The sequence below is a fragment of the Mus musculus genome, chromosome 3 (genome assembly GCF_000001635.26).
Source record: "Mus musculus strain C57BL/6J chromosome 3, GRCm38.p6 C57BL/6J".
Classification (NCBI taxonomy): Eukaryota; Metazoa; Chordata; class Mammalia; order Rodentia; family Muridae; genus Mus; species Mus musculus.
The window spans coordinates 102736332-102749877 of record NC_000069.6 but is presented as its reverse complement, the minus strand read 5'-3'; the positions used below and the strand labels follow the sequence as shown (position 1 = coordinate 102749877).

General features: G+C 47.8%; 1 protein-coding gene across 2 annotated transcripts in view; it reads right to left on the bottom strand.

The window, feature by feature from the left end:
- Tspan2 (tetraspanin 2) overlaps nt 1-13546 on the bottom strand; it is a 37541-nt gene that overhangs the window by 22433 nt on the left and 1562 nt on the right. For both annotated transcript variants that reach the window (NM_027533.3, NM_001243132.1), the window contains exon 2: nt 18-120. In NM_027533.3, coding sequence (NP_081809.2) covers nt 18-120 — 103 coding nt within the window. The remainder of the gene's footprint in view (nt 1-17; nt 121-13546) is intronic.

The following is a 13546-nucleotide window of genomic DNA, read 5'->3' as shown; positions in this document are numbered from 1 at the left end:
AAACTGAAGTCACTCACCCACATAGAAATACTCTGGGGACTTGTCCTCTGATGATAAATCCTTCATGGTACCTCCAAATCGAAACCATAGTCCAAATGCAATAACGGCTGATCCGGCTAGCTGGAAGATAAACAGCAGAGTTGACTATGGAGGGGGATGTGTACATAGGCTGGATGGAAGCTGCAGGTATGCAATGCCCAGGCTGAGAGGGTTGCCCCCCTCTTGCCTACTCTTCATATCTTGCCAGGAAAGAAAGCAGGCTTAGAGGTAAAAGCATGAACTCGGTGCCCCTCGGGGGCACTAATATGACTGACCAGCTCTGGGATATCCTGAGTCCAATCACAGGTTTGCTGTGCCCTTGGGGTTTCCTGTGGTTATTTGGTACCCATGGAATGAAAGTTCTCCCCCGGCCCCCATCTCGTGTGTGTGTGTGTGTGTGTGTGTGTGTGTGTGTGTGTGAAAATCACTGTTCCAACATTCTCCCTGCCAGGCATCTACCCCTTTCATTATTGTCTCTTGCTGGGTATATTCTGGATTTCCTCACCAACATCTTAGTGAGTGGCCACTGTCTCAGGGAAGTCACCAAGAGCAAGATGAACTCTAAGACCTGGGGGAAGCCACCTTCTAAATTAGAAAAACAAACAAACCTGCACCAGCCTTGGGGGCCCACCTACACTTGCTGATGCAATTCCCAATTATGCATTTATATGCATGCAAATATCCATGATGCAATCCCAAGTCTGCTCAGAAACTCCTGTGACCCCCTCTTCTTGATTGCTACATGGTAACCAATACCCTGCCCCTGACCAAGCATGGTTTTGCAGGCAGGGAAGGAGGGTTTTTTTTTTTTTTTTTTTTTTTTTTTCGTTGTTGTTGTTGTTGCTATTTTGAGTTTCCATGGAAAGTGAAAACGGAAAAAATATGTTTCTGAAAAGGCCTGGTCTGTGTGCTGTGTGGCTCATGGAGAGGCTGAGTGGCTGGCGCAGGCAGTGGCTAGGCAGGCTGGCGGCTGGAAGAGTCATCACTGGGCTTCCTCTCCTGAGGCTGAAGGCTGTTACAGGCTTCATGTCTAAGCTGACATGTCTAAGTATGTCAGTCACAGGACTGTCCTAACCACAGGCCCACAGACCCACAGGCCCATAGGCCCCAGCCAAGGTGCTCTCCCCACAAACACCACTCGGATGGATATCACTGTATCAGTCAATTAACACTTATTTACAGGGTACTTTGTGAGTGCAAAGCACTATGGGAAAATCAGCGGAGATGAAGAAAATACCACCCCGCTTCTGCCAACTCTTCCAGTTACTGTGGGGCAGCCCTAGCCTTTTACCAGACAGTGAGGATCTGCTCTTATCTGTGAAGAGGAGAGCACCCACCCTGGCAGCCAGAAGCCAAGGAGGAAATGCAGACCAGAGGTGTAAGAAGGGAAAATGCACTCAGGGTTAGGGCAGCTTGTGAGAGACCCGGTGCTGACCTTGGAAGGTTACCTGGCTGTATGTATGAGGACTTTCCACCTCTTCATTTCGTTTCCCAAGGCCAATTCCCTGTGTGGTTGGCTTCTTCAGAACTATGCAGGCCTGCCTTTGGTGAGGGGGAGTGGGTGGCTGAGTTCTACCAGCTGGCTACTCCCAAGGGGAATAACTAAAGGTTTCCAGTCCTCAGAGAGGACACTAATTGGATAATTCATGGGGCAGCTAAAAAAAAAAAAAAAAAAAGACAGGCTCAGCTGTCTTTTGAAAGACTTTTTACATTTTTTTTTTAAAAAAAGAGCAGGCTGGCATGGAAACCTGAGATGAAATCATGCTACGGCATAATAGTATTTATCTTTGAAGGATGGAATTACAGGTGACGTTTTTTCTTCTGTCTTCTAAGGGCTCTACATTAATTATGCATTCATCTTCTAGGCTTAAGAACCATCGCTTTTGAGAAGGCATTGCATACTGGGCATTGCATACTGGTTTTTATGTCCCATATGGAAAATGGGGAATCTTCTTGTTCTGTGCTTAATTCGGGAAGGTGCCAGCTTTGGGGCTCTGGCTGCTGTGTACAGAGAGGAGTGATGTCTTTGGTCACACTTGTCCCTAGGAACGCCTGGGCTGCCCGGGATGAGGCTGCGCAGTGAACCTCACAAGCTTCCCTGCTTCCCCGTCTCTCTGGTGCCTTAATGGAAAGACACAAATGTTTCCAAACACAAAGCAAGATCTATTGACAGAGGCCCTGGGCCCAAACCAGGAGCCACCACACAGACTATGGAGGAGGTGACTGGTGTCAGGGACACCCTACCACGAGACCACATTTTTGGAATCTCTGAACACAAACTCTAATTTATTGCTGTCTGGATCATCCTCCCAGACAGAATCCATCCATCCAGTTCTGGCACACATGTGTTTGAGGCATAATGGAAAATGAAAAGAGAGGTTGCAATTTAGAGCCACTGGGCAATGGGGGAAAAAAAATCCACGCTTGCTCATCCATTCCCCCAACCCCAAACCACACATACACGGCTTTCCTCTCTGGGTCAAGGAAACTACGGCTTAGCTGAATGTCATCACTGTGTGGCAGGGAATCCTCCCAGAATGCTGTGGGCATGTTAGGGATGTGTGGGTGAGGAGCTTTCCAGGGCCAGAACAGTCTCTGCTTTGGAAGGAGGCGTGGCAGCCACCGTGTAGCTCTTTGGCCCTTCTGAAAACTCAAGGCCTCTCAGGCTCATGAGACGCCATGTTGGCTGTCCTTGTGGTTGGTGAGCTGCACACTGGAAACTGCTCAAGGGGGTGAGAAAATCACACTAACTAACCCCATTCCAGTGAGAGCAGAGGAAGGAAGCCCCCTGCCAGGCATGTGGTTCTCGGTTACTGTGCGCATTCCCTACAGCAGGAGATGCTTGCCCCAGCACTCAGGGCCTCTTTAGACCTAAGCTTTAACTCAGTAGGCACTATGTCCCCTATGCCACAATGCTTTTAATTTCGACCCAGTTTGTACTTAGCCATTCTGTATCTATACTCAGGGAAAACTGAAATAAGCAAGAAATGAGAAAGTGCCCCTTCTTCATTCCCTTCTTGCCCCCACTTTTATCTCTCTTCACTTCTTTCTCTTCTTCCATGCACATTTAGTAACAACCAACCATAGTCCGAGCCAGGCCAGGTACTGTGCTCCATGTGGGAGACTTGGAAGACAATCACCTAAAGTGAGGCATGCGATAAGATGCAGGAAGTGTGCCGAAGGGAAGGAGCGCGCATTACCAAGGGAGGGCACAGGGCACTGGTGGGTGGCGGTCATCCCCATTCTGATATATGCCTTGAAGAATGAGTTGAATTTCATGGAGCAGCAAAGAATTTCATGGGATGGGAAAGCTTGAGGCAGAAGGAACTGCACAGGGGAAAGAGCCACCCCTTACCTTTGTGCTATGCTGAGAAAGAGGCCAGTGTTGGGGAGCACATTACATCATCATCACAGGAGTGTGGGGGCAGCCATGGCTCGTGGCTTCTGCTTAGCCTGAATCATCATGGGAATCCTACTTCAGGCCCCGAGGGAGGGGAGACAGGAACTCAACTCTCTGGATGGGAGTGAGCAGGAGCTGAATGCTGCTTGGCAGCCAGATACAGTGAGCAGCCACAGATGGATGCTCAGGAGAACCTCAGAGAGGATGCTAAGGAGCAGCAAGGAGACCCGGAAGGGCAGTGAGAATCACAGTAGCGAGGGACACTGCCGAGGGCCGCTCTGCTTCTAGGGCAGGTATTGCTTGCCGTGTCCCTAGCAGAATGGTAAGAAAAACACCATCACTTCTGCAGAAATGGACTTTTCTTCTTATAGTCCTTTGCTCATTTTGTATGGGTGGAGAACATGCACATACCACAGCACGTGTCAGACGTCAAAGGACAATGTGTAGACAAAGGAGTCTATAGTCTCCTGCCACCGTGTGGTCCCTGGGACTGAACTCAGATCATGAGACTTGGCAGCAAACATCCTCACCTGCTGTGGCACCTCACTGGCCCTGGGATGGAATTCTCATGCAATGGAGTGACTGAGCCTCCCTGGTAATTACTAAGAACAAATTAATTAAGAACACTAAAACCAACCAAGGTGGTGGTGGCGCACACCATTAATGTCAGCACATGGGAAGCAGAGGCAGAGGCAGGGGGACCTCTGTGAGTAAGAAACCAGCCTGGTCTACAGAGTGAATTCTGGACCAGCTAGAGCTGCATAGTGAGACTCTGTCTTAGATGGGAACAAGAAAATCAAAAGGAAGGAAGAAAATGTTATAAGATAGGGAAGGTTTGAGGAACACAAGTGAACCAATGGCATCAATATGCATAAATCAAAAGGGGGAAGGGGACTGGAACACCGCAAGGACAGATGGGGCCCAGAAGCTATCACCGAACAGGACAGCCACAGACATTTGTGGGCAAGTTATTTCAACAGCTACCAATGATCTAGAGAGTTTGCTGGATACAGAAAACTATCCAGATGTCTTCAGAGAAGAAGTTTATGGTCTCAAACTCAGGGGCAAAAGGGATGGAAGACAGATTCACTGTATTTTGAAGCAAAGCAGATAGACAGAAAGTTTCTCTCAGATAACATCTCTCTGCAGAACACAAGTCCTTCAGCTTGAGGCAAAGCAGCTCGTGCATTTCCATTGTATTTTACTGCCCTGGTTGACTTCTCTCTCTCTCTCTCTCTCTCTCTCTCTCTCTCTCTCTCTCTCTCTCTCCCTCCCCCCCCCGTTATGAATTGCAAACCAGAAAGGTTCATCCAGCTGCCGTAGTGCTGAGATGCAGAACACAGACACTTCTCCCTATGCAGGTTTCCCAGCATGCCCCGCCTTCCCTTCCTGGACACAGTCCCCAGCATGACAAGAAGCCTATGTGTGACCCTACTCAGCTCTGCTGATGAGCCCCAGTAGAGAGAATGCTTTCTTGGCCATAAGAATCCCCAGCAGGAGTTCAAGCCAAGCACGAGTGCTTACACCCAGGTGGGAGACAATGAAGAGGCCTGGAGTGCCTGAGTCAGGCTCCCTGTCTTTCCTCATGTGGGGACATCTGTTTTTTCTGTTTCATGAGCCAGAACGCTCTTCTTCTGTGTGCGCTGCCCACAGAAGGCTGACTCCTCCTCCCTCTCAGCTCTCAGGTCACTTCCTTGGGGAAGCCTGTCCTGGCCTAGATATGCGTGTCGTTTCATAGCTCACATAGCTATTGCTATTTAAATATTTCTGGGTTTTAAAGGCCTGAGCTCTGTGAGAGCAGCAACAACTTGCAGTTGTTGACTGCTAAGGGTTTCCCTCTGCCTCTCAGAGCCTGCTAAGGTGGGGCAGGGGGAGCAGAGATGCCACTCATTCAGCTGTGGAAAGAATGGGTTTCTTCTTAAACCCACGTTCTAAAGGCTACCGTCAGTATGACAGTTCTTGGACCAAGCTAGGACTCTTGGTGGGTATGTGTGTGTTGGTAATCAGCACTAGGAAACTAGGTTGGAGGTGCTCAGCAAACACTACCCCACAGAAAAAGAAAGCACCACACCTGCATGGGCTATCAGGTTTCCTAAGCCTCAGGGATGTGTGTCGAGAACCACCCATGGTCACAAAGAGTAAATCTGCTGCACCTTTACCTGGGCAAGGTTGTCACACTTCGGATGGCTACAACAACTCAGATAGACATGCTGCCCTTCAGTGAAAGACAAACAAAACCAGCCCTATGTCCTTGCGTCACCACAGCGAAGGCTGTGCACACACAAACCCAGCTCATTTCAAGTCTCCATTTTGGGATGAAGCCACACAAAGTTGAAAATGAGGCTTCTATTCTGGAGCCTCTGTTAAATGCATTCGAGCTAATACTTGCTCACGGTGGCAACGCACGTCCTAGATGGACTCATAATGAGCCCTCATGATTCCTGATCTGATTGAGGCCCCATTATGCCTCAGCTTTGTGGCAGGCAGATGTCACAAGCTCATTTGCTTTGGAAGATGACACTAATTTGCTCAAAGTGGAAAACCGGCTCCCAAGACTTTCATTGCATTACATAGAGAAAGCAAGGCCAGGATTCAGATGGTAACTTTGTCAAGAGCAAGGATTGTTTTTTTAACCAGAAAAAACTACAAGGGCTGAATAGCATATGGCATTCATACCAAACGGCCTCACAGGGACCCAGTTACCCTGTCCTTGGTATTAGGACCAGGTGGAGACTAGGAGGAAGGACTGCTGTGACAACAGATGCTGATAAGGCTGTTTGGAAGTGGCTGTGGCTTCTGCTTCGCCAGTGTGATTTGCCTTCTATTCCTTCATAAGGATGTTTGTGCTTCCTTCAGGTGAGAGCATATTTTTATCCTCCCCCCCCCCCATTCATTTACTTGGTGTGCATGTGTGTACGTATGGGCACATGTGTGCACTGCATATGGTGGGGAGAGCTGGCTCTCATCTTCCCCCATGTGGGAGTCTGGGATGGAGCTTAGTAGCAAGCCTCTTTGCCCACTGAGCCACCCTGTGAGCTTGCTTCATGGTGACTCAGTGTTTATTCTCCGTGCTGCAATTCAAACTTTGATAGGATGAGAAGTGTTTTGTTCTCTGGAAAGAACACTTGACTGTGTATTTGTGACAAGCACGCCTTTTTCTGTGTGTTGAAGTTGTTCTGAAGTGAAGTCCTGCGAGCCAGCTGAGCTTGTTGGGAGGTGGATTACAAGTGCTGGGGCTGGGGGAGCGGGGGGGGGGGGGGCTGGAGTTTCAGGGCAAGAGAAGAACGTGGGGAAAGAAGCTGGGTGGAAAAGAGGGCGCTGAGAACATAGTAAATCTGTGGACAGTGTGGGCTGCGCGTGTTTATTCAGTGCACGGACACAATGCCTTCTGGTAGAAAGTACAGGGGAAGAGGAGATTAGGGAGGAGCAAGAATTTGGAGAAAGAAGATGGCTTCCCAGCTTTCCCTATCCAGCAAAACAAAGTCACAGGCCTCCAGCTAATGCCAGGGAACAGAAGGCTTTATCAGTGAAGATCACAGAGCCCCAGAAGGAAAGCCTAACTCTAGCCAGCTGCAGCCTTGAGTTAAACCCACCACCCACTGGCTGCCTTTTCTCACCCAGGGGTAAGCTGTCTTTTCTAAGTCTCTGGATTTCCTCCCTGGAGCTGGGCCTGCACCTCTTGTCTTGCCCTCTGCATGCACAAACTGATCTTAGGAACCCTGGTGACGGATGTCATATCTCGACTATATTGAGCTTTATATAGGCTGAGGGGAGACATTAAATTATATTAACTGATTCTTATGTGTTCATATTCAAGGAGGTTGAGAGGATGACATTGGAAAAATAAGTAGGATTGTTTTTTTTTAAGATCTATGTAATTTTTAACTGTGTATGTCTGTTTGTATATGTGTACACGTGAGCACACGCTCTAGTATGAATATGTGCTCTTGTGCACACGAGTGCAGGTAGGTGCCCACAGAGGCCAGAAGTGAGTGTCAGACTGGAATTCCAAGCAGTCATGACTTTACTACAGTGGACATTGGGAACCAGAGGGCCGTCTGTAAGAACATCGTGCTCTTTTCACTGTTGAGCCATCCCCCTAGTTTCAATAACCAGGACCCTTCAATAGCGACCAGTGTTAGTACTCTTTACCCACTTTCCCATGGTGCTAGTGAGAAATGGTAGCTGAAAGTAAATGTTGTGTGTAGATTCATACCGGGACAAGCAGACACACTTCGTTGCCAGGAAGTCCCCTTGGATGAACTATACTGGACACCACAAGACCTCGGTTGTCATTCTCTAGACATTTTCTTAATATTAATATTCTTACAACCTGCTTTGAGATTACTAAGGATTATCCAGGATGAAGGATGCATCATGAAGTTTTCCACACAACCTTCCCTGTCTCTTGCCCCACAGCTTACGGCTGTCACCTCCTATTCAATACCAGGTGTGCAGCACTCACACACACACACACGGGGGCGGGGTGTTCTCAGTGTTATAGACATTTGCCATCTGTGCTGTCCTGTATTGTAGCCACTCAGTACTAATGGCTACTGAATACTTGAAATTTGGTAGGTGGTATTGAGGGCAAGAATATTTCATTTTATTTCATTTTAAGCCTAGACAGCTCTGTGTATTCAGTAGCATGGCCACCATGTTGGATGAGCAGGTGTAGAAGTCACTTACAGGTTCATCCCAGCTCCCTGTTAGTCTGGGGACTCAGAAAGGCTAAGGACAAAGATGCTGAGCCTTGACTGGAGACCCAGCTCTGCTGCTGGCCACTTTTGTGGCCTGGACAAGTCTCTGTGTCTCCCTTTTCTTGGTGGAACTTGGGGGAGAGCAGTTACTGCTTCCCAGGGCTGTGGTGAGGGCTGAAGGGCTGACACGAGGCTGTGTTGACAGGAGCAGTACCGTACTGCTAGGCTTACACTTGGGCAAGGTCATTGTCCTTCAAGCTTCTGATCCTGAAATTAATTTTTAAAATGGTTTCTTGAAAAAAACAAAACAAAACCCTCACCTCTCTCAATTTCTTTCTTATTTTCACCTGCCTTAAGTGGGTCAGTCACGGTCCTTACCTTTCTCCTGTTTCAGCCTCAGGTTGGAGTGTTTTATGCACCTTTTTGTTCCAGTATTTCTAGAATGCTTCAAGACTGAACCTGACACTGGCTACAAGCTAATCATAGGCGATGTATTTTTCACGCCAGCAGAAGTTTGGTTTGGTTTTGTTTAGAAAGGGTCTTACTTAACCACGAACTAGGTAATCCTTCTGCCTCAGCCTTCTACATGCTAGGGTTATAGGTAGGAGTCTGAGTCTAGTGGGTTTTCATTTCTTTTGGTGTGTGTATGTGAATGTGTGTATGTGAATGCATGTGTACCTGGTGCCTATACATGCCAAGGTCAAAGGATCACATAGGTGTGCTATTATTTCTGTCTTATTCCTCTGAGGCAAAGCCTCTCATAGAATCTGGAGCTAGGACAGCAGCTTGGAAGCTCCAGTGATCTCCCTGTCTCTACCCCACACAGTGCTGGGTTCCTGGAGCATGCTCAGCTTTTAACAGAGGCACTGGGGATTGGAGCTTGGGTTCTTATGCATATGCAGCAACTGCTCTGACCCACTGAGCCATCTCCCCATCCTCTGATAGATTTCCTTATAAGTTGTACTCCACATCCCAATACATTGATAATGTGAAAACGTGGGAAAGGAGAAAACCTTGGGCATTCTAGCTACTGCACCTTTCAGCTTCCATGCTTGTAAAATGGGGCTAATTAAATTATTGTGAAAATTAAAAATATAAAGACTGTGAAGACAGAGGCCACTAACGATTCATTATCAGATGAGATCATGTATGTGGAAGCATTTTGTAAACCAAAACTTCATATGCATGTTAATTTGCCTTGTTGATTTCTCTCATACTGAAAGCTGGAGATGGTGAGAAAGGCAGGCCAACATCCTCCCATACATCTGTAAAGTTTGCTCCCGCCTGCTGGACACTCCTGCCGCATTTCCACCTTTGCTTTAACAAGGAGAACAAGCCTGTTGTGAAGGTTCTGTCAGTGTGAAGACCAGAGGATAGAGGTTTTCCAGAGATACTCCAGACAGGGTGGTCTAGAATAACACTATGAGATGCATCTTGTGACAGTGATTCTAGGACTACCAAGGATTAGTGTAGAAGAATCCTTAAGACAATAATGATAATATGGTAACTAGAAGAGTCACCCTGCCATCTTGAAACAAGGGTCTTTGAGCTCTTGAGACTGCATCTCAGACAAGGGTCCTCAAAGTGTCTTTAGAGCACCTGTGCCAGCCTCACCAGGCAGCTTGTTATAGGTACAGACCTAGACCTACTTAGTCTGAATAGATAATTGAATAGGGTCTCATGTATTAACATTCACATTATACTAGGAGAGGCCCAGACCATCAAAGCCTGTGCCATCTCCTTCCCTTGGTAGCACAGAAGCATGGCAGGCACCTAGCAGTTCTCCATGTGAACTTTTATCTAGAACCCTGTTGAATCTTTCAGATGCTAAGGGACCAGAAGAGAGGATGCCAGCTTATAACAGTCAATGCCTTCGAAGGGCAAAGACCAGACAGGAGATGAGCTATTATCAAAGACAACATGGTGGCTAGGTAAAGGGATTTTTAATCTTTCAACCACAGTTCAGGAAGTCAGGCTATAGCAAGCACCTAGCACTTGCTGGCTGAGTGAATGGATCATAGAGGGAACACTCCATGACTTTCAGAAGCCATAAGACTAGTTATTTTGACTGGCTGAATGTAGGGCACATGTTTGTTCCCTGTTTCCTTGAGGAGCCTCCTGAATTATAAGTCCTGTCTTCCCGCCTGCGTCTCTATTGTTTGAACTCCACCATCACTAACAGAACTTAGATTATTAAGCATATGCTTTGTGCACACTGGATTCTGACTGTACATGTATTGGCGGGCTTTATGTACATAAAGCTCACAAGGTGACTTGCATACTACTTTACTATGCTCATTTTACAAAAGAGAAGATGCAGGCTCAAAGAGGCCAAACAGCTGAACCCAGTCCCCAGGGTTGTGAGACCTACAGAACTGGGAATAAACTCCGGCAGGTTGGTACCACAATCCAACGTTCACTCTTTAGTTTTCTAGGTTTGAATGGCCGTACTGCATACACGAGCCTGGGGTCAACCACAACACTAAGACTACAGCTCTGGCCTCTCCAGACTGGCCATGCTGTGCACTCTGCTCTGCCCACCGTCTCTAGGTCCTTCTGGTGCACAGTAGGAGAGGCTGCCAAAGCATCTGTCTTCCCACTTCAATAGAAATCAGCAGAGCAGGTTATGAATGGACAAGCAGGCTGTCCTAGAGACGCCAGAGGCTCTTCCCCCTCCTCCTGCACCATCTTTTCTAACAAGTGGCTGCTCTGCCACTTTTGAAATGTTTGAAATGTGTGGGGCAGAGCAGGAACCATAAGCTGTGAGCCAAATAGCATTCGCTCTCCAGCCAAAGAGGCAAGTCTTTTCAGAATCACCTAGTAGGCACCACCAAGTGAAAACCCAACATTGCATTAATCATGGTGAGGAAGAAAGGACAGCACCTTCCCACATGCCATATATGGCATGTAACTTTCAAGCAGGAACAGCCTTGCTTCCTGTTGGAGGCAACCCTGAGCAGCCCAGAGAGCACAATGATAGGAAAACGCTGAGCAGACAACAACAAATCAAGGAATAAACAGTGCCTAAGCTTTTCTTCCAACCAACATATGTGTCTGGGTGGGTTGTAGTGTTTTGTTTATATTGCTATGCAACAGAGGGGAAGGAAAAACAGGTGATTTCAACGCAGTCGGGACTATACCGAGTATTGTGATGGTAGATCCTGAAGTCAGACCTGGCAGACACAGGGCAGACGCCCTCCATTAATACAGTAAGGCTAAGGACTGGGCTTTACTTTAGGTTTTAAAGCATTCATAACCCGAGGTGAGTCCAGCTTGGCTTCCTGTGCTGGTTCTCAAAGGTCTGATTGACGGTTTGGAAAACCAGAGGCGCAGCTGAGAGGACTGGCAAGCCAACTGCCAGGATGAGGTTCCAAATCTGACTCTCAGACCACAAAACACACTCTACAGCCTCCGTGCCTGCCTCCTGGCCAACTTCTGGCAGGACAGGAAGGACTGTCACTGGGGGGGGCGGGGACCCTAGACCTCAAAAGGGAAGACATCTATGGGTTTGTGAAGATACTCAAGTCCCAGCTGAGGGCTTCCTTCCTGGGAAAGCTCCCCAATCAGAAAAAAAGCAAGCAAAATAAAACAAAACCTGTTAGAAACCAGGGCAGAGCCTCTGTGGAACTGGATTCTATATGAATAATTCTCCCATACGATCCACTTCCCCAAGCTGGTAGCTCTCAGGTTCAGTTTGTCCCTTCACTTTATCAGGAAAGCGGAGTATACCTGCTGCCCATCCACGGCCCACCTTCTCTCAGGGAGCCGCTGGGTCCTCCTAGCTCTCCTGGACTCAGTCTATGAGAGCAAAGTTCAACATCTCCACAATGAACAGGCACAGGCATGTCAGCTCTCCTGATAAAGTTGACAGCTGATGTCTGAAAGTCAAGAAAGCTGTTTAAATCCAGGTATCTAACCTGAGGATTCATTAATCCACTATAGAGAGTTAGTTACTCAGTACCTGTGTTGGGCACCATTCTAGGGGCCAGGGAAATGAATGTAAAAATAACAGAAAAAAAAATCCCTGCTCTCAGGGAGTGGGCAATGTTAGTGGGGGAAAAAAGCCAAGTCTGAGTTGAGAGGATAGTGTATAGCTGTCCACCAAAGAAGTCACATGCAAGTCACTTGGCATACACAGATACTGTTTGCCAACAGTCAGGACACCAGGAGAAAGACAGATACTAGTTACTGAACACTTCCTGTATGCCAGACAGTTAATAACAAGAATAACAAATAACTTCAAGCCCCTACTATATAAGGCTGGCTTAGGATACATCACACACGTCCTCAGCACAACTCTGTCCATCTAATTGAACAGATGGGAAGGCAATCCTGGAGGGAAAGCACGCTGGCTCTGGCATGGAGGGAGAGCACACTGACTCTGGCATGGAGGGAGAGCACACTGACTCTGGCAAGCCCCCTCATCTAAGCACACCATGCTTTGGATCTCTGCCCTCAGACCCCCCCTGGCTTTGCCTCTCGGATGGCTCACAATCCTTTGCTCTGCTCCTCATCTGGTGGCTTCCCTCTGCCCACCTCCGTTCTCCCAGGTTGAGCTCCGATATCTCTCAGATGAAGTTGTTTAGGGTCCTCGCTGGTACTGGGATTGCTTTTCTGAACTCTGTACTTAGATCACATATAGAAAAGGCCATCTCCAATCTCAGTGACAGGCACTCAGACTTCACTGGAGTGCTACTTCATCCCTGCGCTTGTGACCCGGGTGTGAAGCTTGTCACTTGGTCACCCTGCCTTACTTTGTTTTTGTTGTTCTCTGTGGGCTGTTCTCTTAGCTGTAGTAGCAGCTTTGGGAACAGCATCTATCTAGTAGTTGTTTGATGGTGATTCTGAAACATGCCCGTGGGTTCAGATTACCTGGATGCCTTCTAGAATAGCTTGCTGGGCTCCTCCCCAACACTGTCTGATTCAGCGAGCCGGGCTGAGTGAAAATATATGTTTCTGAAAATTCCCCAGGGAGCCCTGATGCTGTTGACCCAGGAGCCACATTCTGAGGACAGCTGGGTGACTGAACCTCCCACAGGATGAAGATGGAGGAGGCAGCCTTTGAGTCCTGTCTCTGCCACTCAACAGCTGTGGGACCTATCTGATCCCCCACGTCTTCGTCTATGAAGATGGGGATGCCCTGCTTGCACATGCGCACTGTCCCTAACCCACTGCAAAGGTTTGATAAGTCTGGAGAAGCTGGCACAAAATAAGCACTAAACCCAGCCTGAGAGACTTCCCTCCCTGGCTCACACAAAGTATGTTGTAAGCAGTGAGAGTAACGGGTGTCACTGCAACATGGCACCTATAATTAACAGCCTTCGAAATTAAGCCAGACTTATAAACAAACAAACAAACAAACAAACAAACAAACAATACAGCACAAGGGCGCTCAGAAAGTCTTCTT